At 35.9% G+C, this 22,614-nt stretch overlaps 1 protein-coding gene across 34 annotated transcripts in view; it reads left to right on the top strand.

The window, feature by feature from the left end:
* Window positions 1-22,614, top strand: part of LOC129574429 (solute carrier family 12 member 4) — a 105,133-nt gene that overhangs the window by 65,634 nt on the left and 16,885 nt on the right. For 16 of the 34 annotated variants that reach the window (XM_055456453.1, XM_055456448.1, XM_055456452.1 and 13 more), the window contains exons 7-23: window positions 3,628-3,730; window positions 4,090-4,195; window positions 4,530-4,659; window positions 6,407-6,534; window positions 7,293-7,375; window positions 7,527-7,659; window positions 7,781-7,937; window positions 8,034-8,293; window positions 8,538-8,790; window positions 9,033-9,395; window positions 9,760-9,949; window positions 10,392-10,607; window positions 10,788-10,895; window positions 12,660-12,710; window positions 21,046-21,153; window positions 21,564-21,817; window positions 22,240-22,379. In XM_055456453.1, coding sequence (XP_055312428.1) covers window positions 3,628-3,730; window positions 4,090-4,195; window positions 4,530-4,659; window positions 6,407-6,534; window positions 7,293-7,375; window positions 7,527-7,659; window positions 7,781-7,937; window positions 8,034-8,293; window positions 8,538-8,790; window positions 9,033-9,395; window positions 9,760-9,949; window positions 10,392-10,607; window positions 10,788-10,895; window positions 12,660-12,710; window positions 21,046-21,153; window positions 21,564-21,817; window positions 22,240-22,379 — 2,783 coding nt within the window. Of the gene's footprint in view, window positions 1-3,627; window positions 3,731-4,089; window positions 4,196-4,529; window positions 4,660-6,406; window positions 6,535-7,292; window positions 7,376-7,526; window positions 7,660-7,780; window positions 7,938-8,033; window positions 8,294-8,537; window positions 8,791-9,032; window positions 9,396-9,759; window positions 9,950-10,391; window positions 10,608-10,787; window positions 10,896-12,659; window positions 12,711-13,473; window positions 13,513-21,045; window positions 21,154-21,563; window positions 21,818-22,239; window positions 22,380-22,614 lie in introns of all 34 variants that reach the window. The other 18 variants (XM_055456459.1, XM_055456462.1, XM_055456460.1 and 15 more) reach the window with 2 other exon arrangements.

The following is a 22,614-nucleotide window of genomic DNA, read 5'->3' as shown; positions in this document are numbered from 1 at the left end:
GGTTAAATTTTTTATTTTTTCTACGTTTACGTAAATTCAGCAGTCTTATGTAGACTTCTATTATTTTTTATTGTGTTTAGCATTTCTTCGTTTCTTTCTAGAAAATCCAACTCTACACATTGTATTCTTTTTATTTTTTTTCTCTTTCAACTCACTTATATCAATGATTCGTTAGTCCATCTTGCTTCACTTGCTGTTCGAATCAAACTGATTGTTCTTTTACGTATGCATTCTATATACAATTTTTGGTTTATGTATCCGATTTGGTCGTATGTGCCCCAAATTGATTTTTGCAGAAAAGATAAGTCATAAATGAACCGTTGTGACAAACAAATTCCCTCAGAATATTTTAGTTTCAAAGTGCAACATGAAATTTTTTAAAATGAAAATATAGAGTTTACAACAAAAACTCCATATAAAAAAACTTTATGTTGCACTTTAAAACTGAAATATTCTGAGGGAATTTGTTTGTCGCAATGGTTTAAATATTGAAAATTCATGATTTGTTCGTTCTCCGTATGTTGTCGATTATTGAGTTGTCTAGCATTCTGACATCATGTTACCAAATCATTAATTTTATGCACTAGACACTATTATCTCGTCGATTTTAATTGGAATTTTAATTGGAATTTTAAATGCATTTACCATTTGCGGTTTTGATTTGTTATGCGTGTTTATTTTTAGGGGCATTTTACACTGCAAATGAAGCTCGTTTTGCGAATGGGCGAATGGCTTCGCATGCAGATAAAAACATTCGCATTTCGCAGTCTCGAAAAAAACTTTCATGTGAATTAGAGAATTTTTCAAATAACAGTCCGTACGCGTGTTTTGAAAAACGCGTCAGACTGTGTTAATGGACATTGGGCACACTACGAATTATTCGCATAGAGAGAGAGCATCATTAATATTAGGGAATCTATAATGAATTGATTGTTTTGTTTATTGTTCGAAACGATGAATCAAAATGGTGATAATGTATTTCGTACGAAGCTGATTGAATGTTCCGATAAGACTGTCAGTGTGTGTGTGTGTGTCTGTGTGTGAGTGTGGGACTGAGGGTATTTACAGAAGATTTAAATGAGTCCTCTTCAATTTCCATACAGACGATTAATTTTGAATCGGATCTCAGTGCAACACAATCGAACAACAGCATTCATTCATTCCGGAACAGCGCTCGAAAACTAAACCCAGTGTGTGGGTTGATTAATTAGAATTTAAATCAACAATGATTAGGTCAAAATTCAAGTGATAAACGCTATCGCATCAATATTCATTAGAAGATTAAATACTCAATGGAGTCAATTGCATGGGATTTATCAACAAATCCGGTTATAGTTTTTGAGCCACCGAACGAGATAAATTAAAGACTTTGTGAGGAGAAACACATTTACAGTGGATTTTCAATTGAATTTTATGGAAAATGACGAAATTTGGCAATTTGTTAGCCAACAATTGGCCAATTAGTTGAAAATTGGAGGACAAATATTTGGAAAAGGGTAAATGAAGAAGGAAACGAGAGAGAGAGAGAGAGAGAGAGAGAGACAAGGAGAGAAAAATGGCAAAGCAAATATCACATAACAGAAAGGGGATGAGAGAGAAATGATGGAAAGAAGTGGAAGGAGTGAAAGAGACTCTCTTTAAGAGAAAGAGTGAGTGAGAGAGAGAGAGAGAGAGAGAGAGAGAGAGAGAGAGAATGCGAGAGAGGACGGAAAAGAATGAAAGAGGCAAAGAACAAAGGACAAAAAGAGAACAAAATACAAGTCAAAGCAGGCGAAGAAGACGTCAGAGACAAAAAACACATGAAAAACCAAAAAAAGAAATCCATCAACGAATGAAAAAAGGCATCTTTTCCAAAGAGCATTTTCATTTCCAGTCGAAAATAAACAAAAAAACGCTGGAATTTGTGTGCGCGAAAGACTCAAGCGAAGATTTATGATATAGTTCTGGTAATTTGTAGCCATTCAGGTCGGTAAATTCCATTCAGATTCGGAATTTCAGAAAAACCTGTCAAAATATCGTGTTTTTATCGATCGAAAACATCAGCATATATTTCTTCTCCTCTCTTGGTCCAAACTCAATTCATGCAAATCCAATGCTGCGACCTTTTCTACACTGTGTTTGTTGTCTTCTCGGTTGCTTTTTCAATTCGCTCTTTCTCTGTCCGCAACAAAAACCAACCCACCCACCACCGCTTCTAAATGATAAATAGTTTCAACGATTTCCACTCAAATGGCCGATATTTATGCGCCGAAATTTTCGCATTCAAACGGTATTCATATGGCTCATATATGGGCTACTCTGTAGCAACAGATTTCTTTTGCACTTCAATCTCCAATTTCTATTCATTTTCGATTCAATCATTCGTTCTCGTTCATCGTACTATTTCACTTCCTTGTCTTTTTCTGCTTCGTTCTGCCATTGGTCACTCTCTCTCCCCCTCTCTGTATGTGTGTGTGTGTTTGTGTGTGTGTTCCATCATCACATATTCAATGTGCCATCATGAGCGCATTTCCACGTACATATTTTGCTTGAATATAAATAATTTATTAATGATTCGGGTGAAATTGAGCAAACCGCACCGCATAAAAGCTCAATGGATGGTCGGGGCTTTTACGGTTTTATTTCGATGATGAAAAGAGTGAATGAGCAAGAGAGAGAGAGAGAGAGAGAGTGAGAGAGGGAGAGTGAGAGTGAAAGAGAGAAAATTCGTGTTACATGGTCGTGCAAATCGATTTTTTCGCCCATTATACGGAACTTGAATGGGCCACATGGGACAGACCTAATGCAACACATACAATATTAACGCATTTTTACTCACTCTCGCTAACTCGGCCGTTCGCCTCATTCTCATCTGCTTCTGTCACTTTGATCCTCATTCAATTTGCTTCACTTTCTCCCTTTCACTCGTTTCACTTTGTGGCTATCAGCCAAACTTTGTGCCTAATCCTTTGGAATAATATACATACTGGCGCCGGCTAATCGATACACATTCCCATTATATTTAATGTCATGTCAACTGTCGTTCGTCTGAAGCAACAATGCCATGTTGATGTTCAAGGGCAGCGTACACGCGCTCGCTCGCTCGCTTTAAACTGGCCATTTACCTTTTTAGCCATTTTCATTCGGACGTGTCCTATTTTTTTTCCGCCGTTGCAAAGCTGAGATTCATCAAATCATAAGGCGTGTATCCATAAAACATTCAATGCAGAGCACTATAAAAATGCGGTTGCATTACCACATATTTACCGTTCATAAATGATGGCCGTGTTTGGTTTTCACACGCTTTATTTCTATGCAAACAATTTGGTTTCGTCGCGTTTATTTTGCACATACACACACTCACCCACACTGATGGCCGTTTGATTGCATTTGTCGATGATAAATTGTCATTCATACAAATAAACATATAAGACAAGCCAATGTCAATACCGCAACACGGGAGGGTTTGAAGTGAAAACAACCGTGAAAAACAAAAATCCAAAATACATAATTTAATCGGAAAATAAATATGGGATATATATGAGCATTCAATCCCAAGCGTACAATTCGAATGCGACCAATTAATGTGGACACATTTTTAAAAAAATCATTTTTTTCATTTTGTTTTTGTTGCGTTTTTCCGCACAGATCGCTGGGACCTGAATTCGGTGGTGCGGTCGGGCTACTATTTTATACGGGCACAACACTGGCAGCGGCTATGTACATTGTTGGTGCCGTTGAAATTGTACTGGTAAGTTTAAAAACACAATAGTAAACAAGATTTTGTGGCTGGTATGCATACAAACGAATTATTCGGGGCGATATCATTCATATTTGGCCAACAACAACCACTGTTGAACACTTTTTGGGCAATGAAAACCACTTTTGAACGAGCAATTTCCGACACTGACGACATAAAACCAAACCAGTAAGAGATTTTACTGAAATCAGAGAGAAAATGAACGAAAATTAAATGTTTTGGATTAAAAATGATGGCGAAGATAGGAAGACTCACGGAATTTCGGATTAAAATAAGAACGAGCACGCGAGAAAATCGACTAAAATGTGACCAAAAATTAACGCTGTTTTCAACTCATTTTCTTTACACAGACGTATATGGCACCATTTGCGGCGATATTTGTTGATATAGATGATCCAGAAAGTGCGATGTACAACAATTTTCGTGTCTATGGTACATTTCTACTCTACTTCATGGGTATGTCGGCTCAAAATTATCCAAAATAAAAATTGAAATCTATTCCAAATGTTATTGGCGAAACAGGAGAAAAAAAATTCTTTGTTCTCTTTTCAAAATGCATTTCATTTCGTCGTGTGTATTATACACGCTGAGCTTGTATTTAAGACAGCAAAACTTGGAATGAATATGCATTCGCAAATTAAATGCGCTTCGAGATCAAAAGCGATTATGTCGATTATTTGAAAGAATTTTTTTTTTCATTGTTCGTCATGTGTGTGCACTGCACATACTCGTGTGTATATGTCACACATTAATAAAAAAAAACCGTTTGTGCTATTTTCTATCGTTGCAGGAACCATTGTGTTTATTGGCGTAAAGTTTGTGAATAAATTTGCTGCCGTTGCATTAGCGTGTGTTATTTGTTCCATAATTGCCGTGTATGTCGGTATTTTTGATAATTTTTATGGCAACGAGAAACTTTAGTAAGTATTCATTCGACTTGTTTTTTGTTATTGTTGTTGTTGGTTTTTGATTTTCTAAACAGAATACTATAATCACTTCGATTGCTTTTCAATTGTGAACTTTTCAAATGCTATACCCAAATCAATAGTCTCTTGATGTCGATAGACAAAGTTTGTATTATTTTTTTACTCCTCTCATCGGAATAACATTGCGGACAAAACAAAACTAATGCACTCAGTTATTCGATTAAGTTCAATATATATTGGAAATACGATGGCATGCCATTGGGGTACTTTAGTATTTGACATACTTTCACTTATGCGTCAATTCATTCGGAGTTTGGAATATGCGTCAAAATCAATCGTCTCACTTCACTTGACTGAGTTTTTTTTCTTCTTCTTTCTCCTACTTTTCTCATTCTCGATGTCTTTTCATTATTTCTACAAAATTGTTATTGTTTCTCTATCCAATTATGACATTTCAATGACATTCAGACAATTCGACGCGATGCTTCACCGTTTTTTTTTCTATTTTCCTCTAAATTTTTTTTCCAAGTCCTTGACAACTTTAGCCTAGACTTTAGCTTTCCACTAAATTTGATTTATTGTAAATTGGTTTAGTTTCAGTTCGCTGGGCTGAGACTCGGTTGGGAGAGGGGAAAAAAAATTCATGACTATTGAAAAATTGTCGACATTTTACGATACTTACAATTTGAATTTAATTGCTTATCGAGAAATTTAGATGTCAAACCAAGCTAGAAGTCTAGTCTATTCATTTCATTTCAGTTTTTCATTCTCATTTATTGATTTTGTTTTCTGATCGTTTCAAACCAATTGATTCTCCGGTGTTTTACTGAGGCTTAGGAAATGATAATCTGACAATGAATCAATGAATTGACATTTTGTGGAATGACGATTTAATACGTTTCTATTAGTGAGCGACGCTCACTGAGCATATAAGAAGAATTTGAGTAGCATCGTTTTTTTCGGAATCACAATATGTAATGTATACGATCCTATGCTTTGACGTTTGTCACAATATAAGCGCCACCAAGGGTGGAATTCTAAGTCATTCCACCAAAATCGTTCGGAATTATTTTTTTCGTACATAAGCCATATTGGAGTGAAAGAGAGAGATTCCACTATTTTTCAGCATTCCACCGGAATTATTCCGATAACTCAAGGAAGAGTGGAATGTGTGAGAAATAATTCCGGTGGAACGCTGGAATCTCTCTCTTTCACTCCAATATGGTCTTATGTACGAAAAAAATAATTCCGAATGATTTTGGTGGAATGACTTAGAATTCCAGCCCAAGTCTATGGAAAATGAACTATGCAATACTATATGGAATGATGATGTTGATCGTTTGAACGTTTTCCGAGCGTTCAAATTGAATACATTGGACTTATACGAACAAAAGAATCATGGCACAGATGGCGCTTTATTTTATGCATTCCATTTACATTGTGATTCCGGTTTTTTTTTCTCGGTCAAACGAGAAATAGAAGCGGAAGGATCACTTTTTGATAGAAGTGAAGAAAGTTCTTCTTTGAAGAGAAGAGAGATTTGAAATCTCAACAACGGTGAAGATAGGTTTTTACACCACTCTGAACTTCAGGAAAAGAAAAAAAATTCTTTCCCCAAGATGGTTTTCCAAGAGCGAAATATGAAAATCAATCCAATAATAATTTATTAGTAATTTACTTACCAATTTTTGCTCTATCAACACTTATGCCTCGTTGGTTTATTTGCTTTTCTTTTCTATAGCATGTGCGTACTTGGAAAACGATTGCTCAAAGACATGAAGTTAGAAGACTGCCACAAAACGGTAGGAGGATTCTTGCATAATACATACTGTAACGCAACTACCAGATTATGTGATCCATACTACGAGAGTAAGTGTTTTAATTGATAAATGCACATTTTATTAAATCATTGTTTCCTTTGAATTTGAATTGTTCCCTTCGAGTTCACGAACAATTCGGGTTCTACATACTAGAAATTATTTTTGCTGTGCCATTGAACATGAGTGCAGAAGATAGGGAAAAGAATTACGGCACATTTTTGAATATTCCGAATTGGCATTTCACACTTCGCATTGCTTTTTTCACAAGAAGTTTCATCAAAATGAATGGTGATTATTATTGGTATGTGATTTTAACCTTGATTTGAACGTTTTGAAGAAAAAAAATAAGAGAAAAAAAATTCAATTTTTCGTTGAAATTCACCAAAATCTAAGACGACGAAACCGTTTTAGAAACGTCAAAATTGCAAACTTTCCTTTAAATTTGTTTAGAAAAAACTCAAATTTACCCAAATTCGTCTTCAAATTTACCAAAAATGGTCAAAGTTTGCTGAAAATTGAGGAAGATACCACGTTTGGACCCATCGGTTTCCTTGTCAATTGTTCATTTGTATCAAAGTTTTGCGAGAAAAAAGTCAACGTTAACAAAATTTGAAGCGAATGTGATTTTTGCCGCTCCGATTCTGAACTTCGAAGGCATGGAATAAAATTCATATTCTACTTAAAACAGAACGAAACAGTAGACAATTTGTGTCACAATAAAGACAATGAAGCAAAAAAATAAATCCAAAACAATCTCTAACAATAAATGGACCAATCAAAAATCAATGAATGTTTCTCAATGAATAGCAAACAATGTGACGGTTGTGAAAGGCATCAAAGGTTTGGCGAGTGGTGTATTCTTCGATAATCTTGGCGATTCATTTCTCGAAGTGAGTAAATTCTCTCTTTAAACTCTATATATGTCTACCTTAAAAATATATAATAAGTATGATGTCATTGGTTGCATTGAATGTGTTCTCGTTTTATTCTCTCCATCAAATACATGCGCCCTTAATTCGAATTGAAAATGCATAAATGCAGAAATTCCAATTCATTGCGTACGGAAAAAATCCAAAAGATTATGAGCGTATGTCACAGTCTTACAACCAAATTTATGCGGATATCACGACATCGTTTACCATTTTGATAGGAATTTTCTTCCCATCAGTGACTGGTAAGTGTGTTTTGGATCTAAAACTGTGGAAACTTAAGAACTCTGTTGTCTTACTATGTTAAGATGTTGGTATGTATGTTGTAAATTTCTAAAACAAAATGTGCAACACTCGCATTTCTAGGTATAATGGCTGGATCGAATCGTTCTGGTGATTTGGCTGATGCACAGAAGAGCATTCCGATTGGAACGATTTGTGCAATATTGACCACAAGTACTGTGTATTTATCTTCCGTCCTTCTCTTTGCTGGCACTGTTGACAATCTGTTACTTCGTGATAAGTACGTCGCATTTCACGTCCATCCAATTTCGATTTTACTCTCGCTCATCGCAGTGGAGATTATGTGTTAAGCCGAGTGTTTTTTTTTCTTTTATAGATTTGGAGCATCAATTGGTGGTCGATTGGTTGTGGCAAACATGGCTTGGCCCAATGAATGGGTCATATTGGTGGGCTCATTTTTGTCAACACTTGGTGCTGGTTTGCAAAGTTTAACCGGTGCACCGAGACTGCTACAAGCGATTGCCAGAGATGATGTGATACCATTTTTAGCGCCATTTGCCGTATCGTCAAAACGCGGCGAACCAACCAGAGCACTTATCCTAACGCTGGCCATTTGTCAATGTGGCATTTTGCTTGGTAAACATTTCATTTTCACAAACAGCCATTCTTTTTTCTCTGTTCTATTCGGTTCATGCAATTTGATTAATCTATATTTTGTCGTTTCGAGGCGGGAGCATTTTCCCAATTTCGTTTTTGTTTTCTCTCTCTCTCTCTCTCTCTCTCTCTCTCTCGTGTCGATTCATTCGATTGAAAGAGATAGAGAGGGCGAGCGAAACAAATATGAGAAATAAACGGTTTTTGTGTTTGTGTATTTCCGTAGGTAATGTCGATATATTGGCTCCGTTGTTGTCCATGTTCTTTTTGATGTGCTATGGATTCGTGAACTTGGCCTGTGCCGTACAAACGCTGTTACGAACACCAAATTGGCGACCTCGTTTCAAATTCTACCATTGGTCATTGTCGTTGTTTGGCCTATGCTTGTGCATTTCCATAATGTTCATGACTTCTTGGTATATGGCACTGCTGGCGATGACAATGGCCGTTATTATTTATAAATACATCGAATATCGAGGGTAATTTCTTTTCGTTTCGTGCTTTTTATCGTTTACAAATACACAATCAATCATACTGCACGTAGCATGACCATTTGCTATGATGGTTGTTGGTTTATTTGTGCTCGCGGTACAATTTGTATTTTATTGCAAACGATATGTTCCAATCCATAGATATACATTTAATTAGGATAATCATTTTTATTGTCGTTTTTCTTTCCATTTTCCTTCGTTTTGGTCACCGATTTCGGTACACGATACAGAGCCGAAAAGGAATGGGGTGATGGTATTCGGGGAATGTCATTAACCGCAGCTCGATATGCTCTACTTCGTTTGGAAGAGGCTGAACCGCACACCAAGAATTGGCGACCACAAATTTTGATACTGGTTAAACCGACCGAAGAAAATCTACCAAAATATCGAAAACTATTTTCGTTTGCATCGCAACTGAAAGCGGGCAAAGGATTAACGGTGTGCGTGTCAGTTGTCAATGGTGAGTACACAAAGAAGTCAAACAAAGCGGCCGAAACAAAGCAAAATATTCGACGTATTATGGAAGAAGAGAAAGTCAAGGGATTCGTTGAAGTTCTTGTCGCTCGCAACACCGTCGATGGTCTGTCCTCAATGTAAGCATTATTTTTTGCATCAACACTGGCTTTTTAGCACAAAAATTAAAGAGGTTTTCTAAGTTTTTTCATCATTTCATCAGAATTGTCGGAGTAGATCGATTTGAGCGTGGGCCTGTTTATGATTTTTATGAAGAACAATTTAAAAATGGTCAATTTTCTCTCATTTTTTCTTAATGACATATTTTAATTAATGATAAGAAAAGTGAGAATTACGGTGTAAAAGTATTGAAATTTAAGTAAAATCGATGAAATGATGAAAAAAAAACCAACAAAACGACTAATTTCCAATGTTTCCTATTACCAAAACAATCCAATTATTCGAAAATGCATTCATTATCAACTTACTTTTTTCCGTCTGCAGTGTTCAAACGAGTGGTTTGGGTGGCTTAAAACCAAACACAGTAATTCTGGGATGGCCATACGGATGGCGTCAAAGTGAGCACGATCGCACATGGAAGTCATTCTTGGAAACGTGCCGTGTGTGCGCCGCATCGCGAATGGCACTCGTCATTCCGAAAGGCATCAACTTCTTCCCCGATTCCACTGAAAAGGTAAAATTTTGTCAAAATCAAAATGCAACCGGACGAGACTATCGTAGTGTCTCTTTTTCTCTCTGTTTTTTTTGCGGTCGGCCTATTCCCGTCATTTTTATTTCTTCCCTCCCCTCTTTTATTCTTCTTCTACCCTCCTTTACCTTCTTTTTCTTTCCGTTTCAATTTCTCCCTTCCTCTCCCTACTTCATTTCTACCCTTTCTTTCCTTCCTCTCTTCCTTTCTCTCTTCTTACCATTTTTCCTACCTGCCTCAATCTCCTCACTTATCTACCGCCATTCAATATTTGGTTCAACCTCTTCACCTTGTCGTTTCCACTCTGTGCGTCAGAGAATAAAAGAGAGACGGGGCGAGACTAAGAGATTCGACAGAGTGCGATGAATATTGAATAATTCAATCAAAATCTTTGGTGTGTGTGTTTTCTTTTAAATTCCAATTTCAGATTAGGGGCTACATTGATATTTGGTGGATTGTACACGATGGTGGTTTGTTAATGTTGTTGCCATTCCTGTTGAAACAGCATCGCACGTGGAAAAATTGTAGAATGCGCATCTTTACCGTTGCCCAAATGGAAGACAATTCGATTCAAATGAAGAAAGACCTCAAAATGTTCCTCTATCATTTGCGCATAGAAGCCGAAGTTGAAGTCGTTGAAATGGTGAGTGCTTTTTTTATCGTTTCAATTTTTTAAATATCACGCAGCGTGCACTTTTCACACCTGCTATTCCATATAGTCCTTCCTCAATCTATCGTCGTTGTCGATTGGTTGGTCGATCGGCTTGTGCTCAATACTTTAATAACAAAAAAAATCAACTTCGGTGTATGTTTTCATTTCCAGATGAATAGTGATATATCGGCTTACACGTACGAACGAACACTCATGATGGAACAACGAAATCAAATGCTTCGAGAGCTGCGCTTGAATAAGAAAGAGAGCCTTGGTGTGGTAAGTTTGTGTCCATTGTATTCAACAATATCGAATTTGATTAGTGAAGCTGTTCGTAAAATGAAATCAAACGAATAAAATGTCGAAGAATGCAAAAAATGATTTTGAGAAAAACGAACGATGATGGTGTGGCGAAAATTCGTCTATCTCTCGTTCGCCAAAGCATTATATCTATCGATGAAAAGCAAAGCAGCAGTCTTTTAGCTTAGGTGAAAAATAGTCGACAGCATACACACACACACACACATATAGGGTTGTGTTTTAATGATTCATGGGCGGAAAATATGTGCATTTTAACGTATGTATGTGTCGGTTGAGCATTCTCACTTCGCTGCCACCAACGTTGCATTTGCAATTGCTCCGCTCATGGAATGTTCAATTCACCACCAAACTGAACAATCGTTTATTTTCCGTTGTTGTTGTTATTGTCTCTGTGTTTGCTGAAGGACATTGGAAATAGAGAGACAGAAAAGTGGAGAGAAGAAAAAATGACACCATGATGACACAACAAATATGCATTAAAATGCAGCATCAATAAGCGTAGTCACGGTGTGAATAACAACGATGAAGAAAAAAAAACATACAGACAGCAATCCCGACAGTAATCACTTTTCCAATGGCCTTCGCCACAAATACACACACAACAAAGAGAGAGAAAAGCGTACAACGTTTACTCAACATTTTCATCAACGCCAGTGAATTAACAACCAACAGCACCGATAAAAAAAACAAAAAACAAAAAATAAAAATCAAATACAGTACGCCCCCGCAAATTAGAAATGAAATGTCCCGAGACCATTTCCAATTTGCGGAGTTTTCTAATTTCTGAGGTTTTTTCAATTTCATCCAAAAACGGTGTATCAAATTAAAAACTGATTAGGGGGGAATGATTTGCTCAATTGAAAACGATATATTGAACACTGTTCAATCAAGAATTGTATGTAAATACATGCAGTTATTTTAGTTATTATAAATATATAGTCTGTTAGTTTATTTTACTGGATAAACTACTCCTCGGAACAAACAGAAATAAATGATGACCGGCTGTTCTTATTATATCAAAACGTTAGCATTCTATATAAACGTCGAAAATCTCAAGCCGATCTGCTAATATAGTTATTCAACGAAATGGAAAAGACTTTCATTACGTTTTTTCATTAAAAATGAAGTAAATTTCCCTTTGTCTTGAATGAAATGATTCGGAAACCCCGTGAATTAGAAATGAACCCCGGAAATTAGAAATTTTCCATACAAATTTTCAAACCTGAAATTCATTTCTAATTTCTGAGGTTTTCTAATTCTCGGGTTTCTAATTTGCGGGGGCGCACTGTAAACAAGTCAACAAATGAGTAAATCCGTAAATGAATTCACTAAAGTCATCATTTTTCTCTTTCTCTCTTTCTCTCCCCGATATTTTTTTTTATATACCTTCTGTTCTCTTCTCTTTTTTTTCTCGTATATGTACACACACCCACACAAAACACAAAATAAAAACTCATCTCTGCATATCGAATTTACGAAACAAAAATAACTGACAAAAAAAATCGTCAACAACCAAATGAATCTGCTTTTAATTTGTTAATCTTCTTGTGAATCTCTCGGGGTGGATGAAAATATTATTGTACAAAAAAAAAACACATTGAATAACCACATAAACACAACATCAACATACTTCCAAAATGCATTCCACCGACCAAAAAAAAACAAAACCGTAACAAAATCCGAAAATAAAAACGAAAAAAAAAATGATTACCTCAAAACCAGGTGCAAGCCTTGGTGGACTTCAGCGAAGCAAGCGGAGAGGATAGTCCATTGGTAAATTCTCTAATTTTCATAAACCGACCAATTTTCATCATCCATTTGTTTTTAGTATATTCCAAACCAAAAGCCAAACAAAAATACTTAGAAAATATAAACACATTTTGTTTTGCTACCATCTCTTCTCTTCTTCTTCTTTATTTTTCCGTTATTTCCTCCATATACAAATATAAATCCATACATGTGTTGTTGTTTATATTTGATTCATAGCTCTTCTTTTATTGTCCATTCTCTAGTCCGAATGAAAAAAAAAAATAGAAAAAAAACCGAGAGTTGTGTGCGGTTTTTAATCATCATCATCATCATCATCATCGTTAGAGAAACGTACCCACATATTCAAATCGATGTGATTTTTTTTTTGTTAGTTTTCATACCGTTTTTTGTTAGCTCTTCATTTTGCTTGGATGTTGAATTTTGATTTCCACTATTCATCCCCACACGTGTCAAACAGCTCGCCTTTATATATCGTTCGCTAGCCATTCATTTCGTTTCAAAAATAGCCATGATTTTTTTGACAACCCCTTTCCTACTCGTTGTTTTTTCTTCTCTCTTTAGTTCAAATAGCCAAATCTATTTGTTTAGCGTGCGCGCACGTGTGCGCACGCGTTTTGTGTGTGTGTACATTTCCTTTTGCAATCAAAATGCACTTTAGAAAATTGAACATTTGCATTTGCTCTTTCTCTCTGTGTCAGTGGCTTTTTCGTTCAATTTTTTCTCTTTGGTTCATGTGTATTTTTTTTTTTTTTTGATTTCGTTCAAGTCGCAAATGCCATCACAGTCCAGTCATACCGATAAAATGGTAATTTATTCCAGGTTAACCACCGGAAATTACAATCAATTCTTGCGTGAAATTGCACATACTTACCCTTTTTCCCTTGGCTTACTACTGCCATGCCAGAGGGAACAAAATGTATGCTCAATTCGATGGAATGAAAGCAAAAAATTCCGCAAACAAAACGAATTGAAATGCATTTTGATGAAAAAAATTTGCCATTTGCGACAAAATATTATTGAAGCGTGATTTTTTTTGCCATTCGCTTTGATGTGAATAACTAAAATTGAATGGGTTTTCTTTCGGAATTTGGTTTACATTTTTTTTTTCGTTTAACAATTTTTTTCTGTTGTGTTTCAATTTGCCTGGAAAACGCCAGAGAAAAAGGAACGGTTATACTGTTTACTGCTGCTTTTGTCATTTTCAGTGTATGCTCGTTGAGTTTGGTTCCTTTTCGCCGGTGCTGCATCACCACTGGTGATATCAAGCTTCTTTCATGCTTTTCTATTGCTATCACGAAAAATGGTTTTAGTTAAAGAGCAAAAAAAGGTTTTTTTTTTAAGTAAATAATCTCGGTTGTTGTATAAAATTTGCAATCTTCAATAGTACGCGCGTGGGAAACTATTGAGTCAACTCATTCCTCACTTGTTATTTGTTACTTGAATAATAAATCGCTTCAACAGTATCAATTTGACTAACCTTCTAATGGAATACTCAAAATTTTTAGATGCATATTTGAAGAAATGTAAATTGGAGTAAATTATTGAAAATTGAAATGAGTCTGAAGCTTAAACTGCTGTGAGCAGTCGTTACACTTCATTTCGATGCGTAGTTGAGTATTGAACAAGTTTTTCTTGTAGTAGTGCATCATATTTGTATGGGGTTTTGAAAATCCATTAAGATTTAGTTTTCGGAAACGTATCATCATAATTTTCATAATTTTCCAAAGGCTCTACTCGATAGCCTCAAAGTTGAATACTTGATTTAACTTTTAGTAAGTAGAAGAATGACTTCAAGAGTTCGATTACGTTCAAAATCGATTCGTTTCTGTTCAAATCTGCAATTTTTCATTGATCGCCAATTCCAAAATCTAAAATCCGAATGCCTGTAGAAGTAGAAAAATGACGTTGTGTTTTCGTTACTCCAGGTTTGAATGGGTTAAGTCGTGATAAAAAATTTAAGAGAACTCCCAAACTTGGTGTCTCTACCGTAAAGAAATTTTGAGCTTAAAATTACACAACAATTTTAAAATGTTGAGCCTCACAGCGAAAATTTAAGCCCCATAGCGTCAGCTCCGCTCAGCATCAGAACATGTACAAACACTTTAAAGGGCAATTGAAATTTAATGCATTCTCATTTATTATTTATGTCATAGACCAATTTTTGTGTGTAAAATGATGATCAAACATGTCACAATTAATTCAGATGTATCTTTCACTCGAAGTCGGTTGAAAAAAAAGGGGGGGGGGGGGTCGGTTGAAGTTTGATTATAAGTTGCATTTCATCAACTTCAAAGTTATTGCAATCGACATAACTTTGAGCAAATCCGGGTACAATTTAAGAGCAAAATACATTTTACCTACAGCTAAAGCGATCAATAGCCGAACTCGAACGATAAAGTGCATCAGAGAGGTTCAAAGAGTTGAACCGTTTTGTTGATGCTATTGATATGAGATCGGCAATTTAGGTGCTTTTCAAATCGAGTCGTTGGCACACATTTCATGAACCGTTTTATAGTTGCCTTTGAAGCGGTGTGTTGCTTTGGCAAAAAGCCTAATTGAATATCCTTTGCTTTACACTATGCAAACAATGTCCATGCTGTTTGTGTGTGTATGTCTTCTTGGTGATTTTTGTGCATGTTAATTTTCGACCGAAACCATTCTCAAATCAGCTCTCGTCCAAAGTGACCTCGAACAAAGCAAGTTCGATTGAAGCACATCAGCTGAAGTGGTTTGACCAAAAGCACATCATTTTAGCAAACAGACACACAGTTGCTCAAAAACGAGAATGGATAACAAAACGGACTCGAACTGCAAACTGTATCATTCTGTGTATTATAGTTTGTTGACGACTATGTCTTAATCCGACCGCTTGATTTTACATGCAGGCATATACACTTAACGAGAGGCGAGAGGCGAGAGAGATTGAGCCGAACGGCAATTGAATTTTCCACTTCATTTCTTTTTATTGTTCACTGTCCCTCTCTTACTGTCGTCCAACCCCTGGCAAAAAATCCTTATATAATGCCAAAAACTATGTCTTTGACTTTGGTTTGATCGTTGGGAGGGAGGTTAATGATTGGATGGAAATCATGTAATGATGTAATTTTTGTAATTTTGGTGGATTTCTTTTGATTTGCCACATGCCACCACCGCCGTCGCCGCTACCCGACTCGATGTCGCCTGCAAAACTTTTCACTGCTCATTTCTTTTCCTTTTGGACGACATTTGTTTCTCAAATCGCATATAAAAAGAAACAAACGATGGTTAGGGTTTGGGCTATGTCTCGTTAATCAATGAAAGACGTTAGCTCTCTTTTGTTCGGCACGGCCAATTCAATTGGTCAAATTCCATGTTTCAGCAACTACTTTTTTTTTGTTTCGGTGGTTGTTAGCTCCCACAAAACGCACGCACCTTTTAATTCGATTGCAAATTTTATTCACGCCTTCACAACTTTTTTTTCGTTTGCGATTTATTTTAGTGTTTCTTCTATTTTTGTTGCGTGTGCACAATTCATATGACATATTTTTCGACCGTCATCCAATTCATGTCGTAATCATTCTACTTTGATATCATCACTTGACCAAAATCCCCGAATATTCCAACAAAATGAACAAGAAAAATGAAACATTCATTGTCAGCGAAATAAATTTGTCGGCAATGCACGGTTTAGCCCGGTTATTTTCAGTATAGCTGCACGCGCGGTGACCGCGACACCAGCGACGGAAAAGCTCCATGAAATAACTGAAACATTGTCCGCCCATTTTATAACATGTATATTGCCATGCACAGCTCTTGAACACTTTTCGACTACATTTTCTCGTGGCCACGAGCAAGTATCAAGCACATCATCATCATCATCATCATCGAATTGAAAGAGAAAATAACTTGTGTGCAGAGAGAAAAAGAGAGAGAAAAACCGATTCGTTCTTTTTTTCTTGATGCCATTCAAACAAAGTTGCATACTCAAAAAAATTCCAAGTGAAAATTGCCTTTTTTTGGTTATGCATAGACACACACGTACACAAAACGAGGAATTGTATGAGTCGCTTTTTTGTGCCATTCCAATAAATCACACCTCTTAAGCCTTATAGCCGAGCACCGAAACACTTTTTGAGGATTTTCGGCCCGGCGAAACATCGATTTTGTTGTGTCTTCTTGCAACAAACCACACACACACAAAATTACATAAATTGTAAATAAGAATGACGATTTTTCGGGACATATTTTACGCTTCATATCATGCTCGGTGGTGGAGTGCTGCTTCATTTTGAAATGAAACATTTTAAGCTATTTTTTGTTTGTTTGAAACACATGTTCAGCAGTTCGGAAATTCCAAATTGGAATGAGTCGGATTTAGCTTCATTTTTTGGAAAAACCAGTATATCGATGCCCCGGCATATACTCACAGCCTTTAACCGCCTTTCGAATCCATTGCTCGCAGTGTTTTTGAACATTTTTCTTAACATTTACAGAGTTTTTTTCTTTGTCTTTGGATATTTTTTTGCATTTAATTGTTCTGTTTGAGAAATATTCGTCTTATTATCAATCGTCTCATTACTAAATCGTCGATACCCATCGGTTTTTTTCTTTAAAAAACTCATTTTTCTGCCGTTGTTACCAACTTTCCATCATTTTTTCATTCGATTCGAAGAATAAAAAATTAAATTCGAAACAAAATTGAGTGAGAAACACGACTGTTTGCTCTTAAAAGCTCGTTATTATTGCGCATGAAATGCACTTCATTGAATCTCTCTCTCTCTCTCTCTCTCTCTGTCTCATTTTCGGTGAAATGTATTAATTTTCTCCGTTTATAAATGGATCGAAATGCACTGTTTGTTTCTATCTTAATCTCAATTCAACCATTTGACTTGCATTAATTTTTGATTACGTTGTGTAAAATCAAATGAAAATCGACGTAAACTTTACCATTTTCGATGATCCTTCACATCGAAATTCCGTTCAAGCGTTTTCGTATGCAAATCGAATGATAATGTGTTCTGAATGGGTAAATTTGGGCCATTCAGACATTCGAAATTGAGTTGACCAAAGCGTTAAATAGCAAAACGTAATGTTTAAACAGAGAAATAGTGAAAATATTTTCTCATTTATAATCCGAACTATTGCTTTCTCGAGAATGCTAAGTAGATTTAATTCAACACCAATATTTAAAGACAAACAGTGGATGGGGATGGGGATGGAGTGGTTACAGCAAATAAAACGCCACAAAACGAAGTTATCCCGTCGATGAATTTCCAGTGGAAAAACTTTTGACTCAATTCAATCAATAATAAACTTGACTTGAACCACTTTTGCCCATGATACATAGTTTCTCTTTTCTGTTCTTCTCTTCGCAACTTCTTCGAACAAAGAGAGAAAGAGAGAGAGAGAGAGAGAGAGAGAAAGAAAGAGAGCGATTCATGGCGTTGAAAAATCGATATTTCCCATTTGCATTGTATGAATAACGAAAAAATTGCTCACTCATCATTTTCACCCATATTTTGCAAAAAACTTGAAAAGTCATTCAAATTCACTCAACTCCAAACGGGCAAAAACAACACAGCGCTCGTATTGAAAGGCCGTTCTCAACTAGTATCGAAAAAATATAGCTAAAATCCATGTTTTTTCATCTCCGTGGAGAGAAACAGATTTGTCTCATGAAAATTACGTGTTCCACCTTGAAGCTCATCATTTCAAGTGAGATAATTTGTGTTCATCAGCAAAAAAAAACGAAGAGGAAACATCATGACTCATACACAACACATCCATATCATGTATTTAGATATATATCAAATCAAAATAACATGTGTATCATTTGATTCCCTTGGCAACACTTCTACCTCGCCCCTCGATGAAATAAACAATGCGAAACGCATCAGTCATCATTCATATTTTATTCATCGTGTTCGATCTGTACCTCATCCCCCGGAATGGTTTTCGAAATTCCAATACTTTAATTTTTGATTGCCGTAGTCAGTGTTTTACGTGAGCTCAATTTTAATTTGGACGAGAAAAATTGAAACCTTTATCCCCTCACCCCACAACCCGAAGAAAACACCAAAATGTCTGTTGTTGAATGAATATCTTGATGTTCGTGTTCATTGTTGATTTAAGCGCTTCTATAGAAGTGTTATATAGATAGAGTTATGTTCAGTAGGATAGACAAAGAGCATTGAATATGGGAATCCCATTTGATGAAGCGATCAAATTTTGTTGCTCTTGGTCATGGAATAACATTTTCGGCTGAAGTTTGAATGCATTTAGTTCGATTAAAATTGATTGATGACTTTTCACTTGAAGTGTTTGGCCCGTATTGATGCAATTGAAAATGGTTCAAATTCATTTGCAAACCGACCAGTTGGCATTCGTTTAATTGCTTTTATAGGAAAAGCGCTTGAAAGCAAAAAAAATGGAAAAGCGTGTGCAAATAAATTTCATGATGGAAGCAGATTCTTCGATTGATGAGTGTTTGAGTAGTTTAAAATTTTGCGCCTTTCCATAGTGACTTTGTGGCAAATTTCAGCAGTGCATATTTGAATGATGAAATATTCGGACTGAAAAATTAGAGAAATAAAAATCGAAGAGAAAAATCGAATCCCATAAGAAAAAACCATGGAGAGTTAGGTCGGATCGAAATGCCATATAATCATACAAAAAATCATCGAGTGCCATATAAAATCATCATATTTTTGAGAGGGTCGAAGAGTCTTCGACTGGAGGACAAAACGAAAATTTCGTGTTAAAATAAAAAATTGCTTATCCATAGTAACTGCAATTGCCAGCATGAAACACATACTGTAGACATAGGACAGTCATACAGCGAATATGAAGACAGCTATTTGTTAACATTCTCGTGTTGTTGTTTCTTTTTTCCCGTCCATTCTTCTTCTTGCGCTCTCAAATAAAATAGCGGCATTATTTCCCTCGTTTGTTTTGTCTAGTTCTTTTTCTTCTGTTCCCGTTTGATTTGGTTTTGGATTCGTTTGGAAAATCATGCATACGGGATGTATTCGATAGTTTCTTGCTAAGGTTTCTCGCTCATGATATGTGTTGGACTAAGTAATCTCTATTATCGCAAATCAAACAAAGGCAATATCCGATCAAAAGGAAAATCTCTTTTTCGCCCTGCTCTCTCTCTCTCTCTCTCTCTCTCTCTCTCTCAATCTCTCTCTGTTCCTCTTGCACATTTCTCCCAGAAGGTAGACGACTTTTCTATTTGTCGTCTCCTTTGCTTCGCTTTCCGTTATCTCTCATGAGTGTAAGAGCTCTATTTTTAAATATCTGGCACACCTACTACAGACACACACTCGCTTTCACTCACTCACTCACTCGTTTTGCCACTCAAAAAGGAAGCATCCGCACCAAGCACACACACACACAATTCAACTCAAACAATTTCAGCAAACATCTTGTGTGTTGTTATCTTGTTATTGCTTCGCATCAATGAAGCAGCACTGATTTGATGGAAACATACGCATTTGCTTTCGCTTTCACAATGCAGTGCATACACACCTACACACACACTCTGGTAGAGAGTGGAATTCTTGAATCAAAATTTTAAAAAATCTCTGCATTATACATATAAAAAATATGCTAAATTCCCGAAATCCATAAATCGCTTCTCAATTCTAACCATAAGCTTTGGCTTTTGTGCGTGTAATTTTCTCAACCACTCGCTCTTTCCCCCACACACACACAAACACACAAGCATTACGTTTGCCAAACACACATAATAATGCTTTCAATCAGTGCGTCGAACCAACACAGAGCATCCAAACTATCGACTTCATATCGTCTGTGTATTGATTTTATTCATCCATTTCCGTTTCATCTCATTTTTATTTTCTGCATGAGAATCAAATCTGTTTTAGAGTCTCTTATGTTTAGAGATTGACAGAGAGTCTTAATGTGACAGTGTTGTTTACCGAAAATTGAACATATCCTTTGGTTTTAGCAACAGAAATATAAAACACATTTCCCAGTCAAATCAATCCGATCATGTCTCGATATTTGATTGGCTTTTGTTTCGTTGATTTCGTTGTTATCTTCTTTTCTCCCCAAATTTGAATGAATCTGCGTTTTAGCTTTACATTTCCATTTCCGCTTCATGCGTTAATCCTGATTTTCTGGTTTTTTCTTTCTTTCTTAAAACTTTTGATTTTTTTCTGTACGTTCGATTTTTGATTGGTTTTTCGTTACATATTTTGTTTTGAAATTTTACCGTTTTTTTTTCTCTTCTGCATGTATTAAGCGCACATGTATTGCTGGATTTGACTCACTCATTTTTTTTTCTTTGCTATCTTTTCTCTCTCTCTCTCTCTCTCTCTGGTTTGATTTTTAGGTACAAACTATAGTCGACCATCATCATGCCAGCGATCAAAAACAAGCCACCAAAGTTCGCTTCTCCGAACCAGGCGACGAAAAAGACGTTCACGATGATGATGGAAAAGTAAGTTGCTTTTTTGTTTACACTCTGTTTTAGTGTAGTTTTAGTAAAAATTGCATTCTTTTCGTTGGTAATTTATTCAATTCCAGGGAGTTTTTTGTGAATATCATTATGTTTGATTTTTTTTTTGATTGAGGTTCACCATAGAATTTGCTTAAGATTTGCATCGAATTTGCTTAAAAAAAGAAAAAGATCAGTAGAAAGTTCAGAGACAATGATCAGTAGAATGAACGATCAAAATTATTATTCTAAGTTGAGATAAAAAATCGTTTTATTTATTCATTTCAAACCTTTGTTTGCTTTAAAATCGTCATCCATTGAACAAAATAATTTCAATCACAACAGTCTACGTGTTATTTGTATATAAACCCAATCAATAACACAAAAAAACCATTCATTTTTTCCATCCAAAGGAACATGACACAAACAAAGAGGCCACCGAAAAAGGTTCAGTTGAATATGACACCGAGAAAGAAGCAGCCGACAACGGTGAAAAAGACTCGGACAGCAACAATCTAAGCAATCATTCGTCGCCAAATAAATCCGCACATAATGCTAGCGAACTTAATGAAAAAGACGAATTGAAATTGTCGATGGACGCATCCAATGACAAAGATTCAGACAAGCAATCTGACAATGAAGAGAATCCAAAACAAAGCATAAAACCGTACGTTGAACAAAAAATTAAATATCTCTTTTATTTGCTTCGTTATGTCCATTTGGGAAGAAATTTTTGAAGAAAAATGTTCTTTGTGTGTCCTTTTTCGTATTTTTATGTGATGATTCAATTAGGTCATTTACGGCACTGCACGTTATATGCCGCCTAAACGTTTATCCATTCCATTTATTTTAAATGTTCGGCCCATTTTCGATCAGATGATGAATTTCTAGTCATTTCAATGTATGAAAAATGCATCATCTGAAAAAAACATTGGGTCGAAAACTCGAAAGTCACTTTTTCCATCAAAGCCAATTCAGTTTATATAACACTTTATTCAAATTCACTTCAGGACATTCAAATATGTTGATGAAAACATTGAAAATTTTTTCTTTTTCCCAATATTATTCATTTCTCCTACATTCAAACAGAGACGAAGACAATGTGCGTCGTATGCACACGGCAGTCAAATTGAATGAAGTTATTGTAAACAAATCACACGATGCCCAATTGGTGATTTTGAATTTGCCCGGACCGCCAAAAGACACACGATTAGAGCGAGAAAGCAACTGTAAGTATCATAAATCTAGTTTTTTCGGCACTAATTCTTTGAATTTTAGATGTAATTGTTTGAATTTGATGATGAATCAAACGAATTGCTCCCTGAAAAAGATCAAAGTTTGATCTCACAATGTTATTATCGGTGGTCCAGTCCATGTGAAAGACGAAGCATATCTATTTTACCCTTTCCATGGTTAAAAGACCGCGAATTTTCGATTATGTTTGAATTGAATTTCGTTTCTTTT

Source organism: Sitodiplosis mosellana, unplaced genomic scaffold, assembly GCF_009176505.1.
Source record: "Sitodiplosis mosellana isolate CC-2019 unplaced genomic scaffold, AAFC_SMos_1.0 Smas_scaffold_6162, whole genome shotgun sequence".
Classification (NCBI taxonomy): Eukaryota; Metazoa; Arthropoda; class Insecta; order Diptera; family Cecidomyiidae; genus Sitodiplosis; species Sitodiplosis mosellana.
This window is presented reverse-complemented; position numbering and strand designations above follow the sequence as displayed.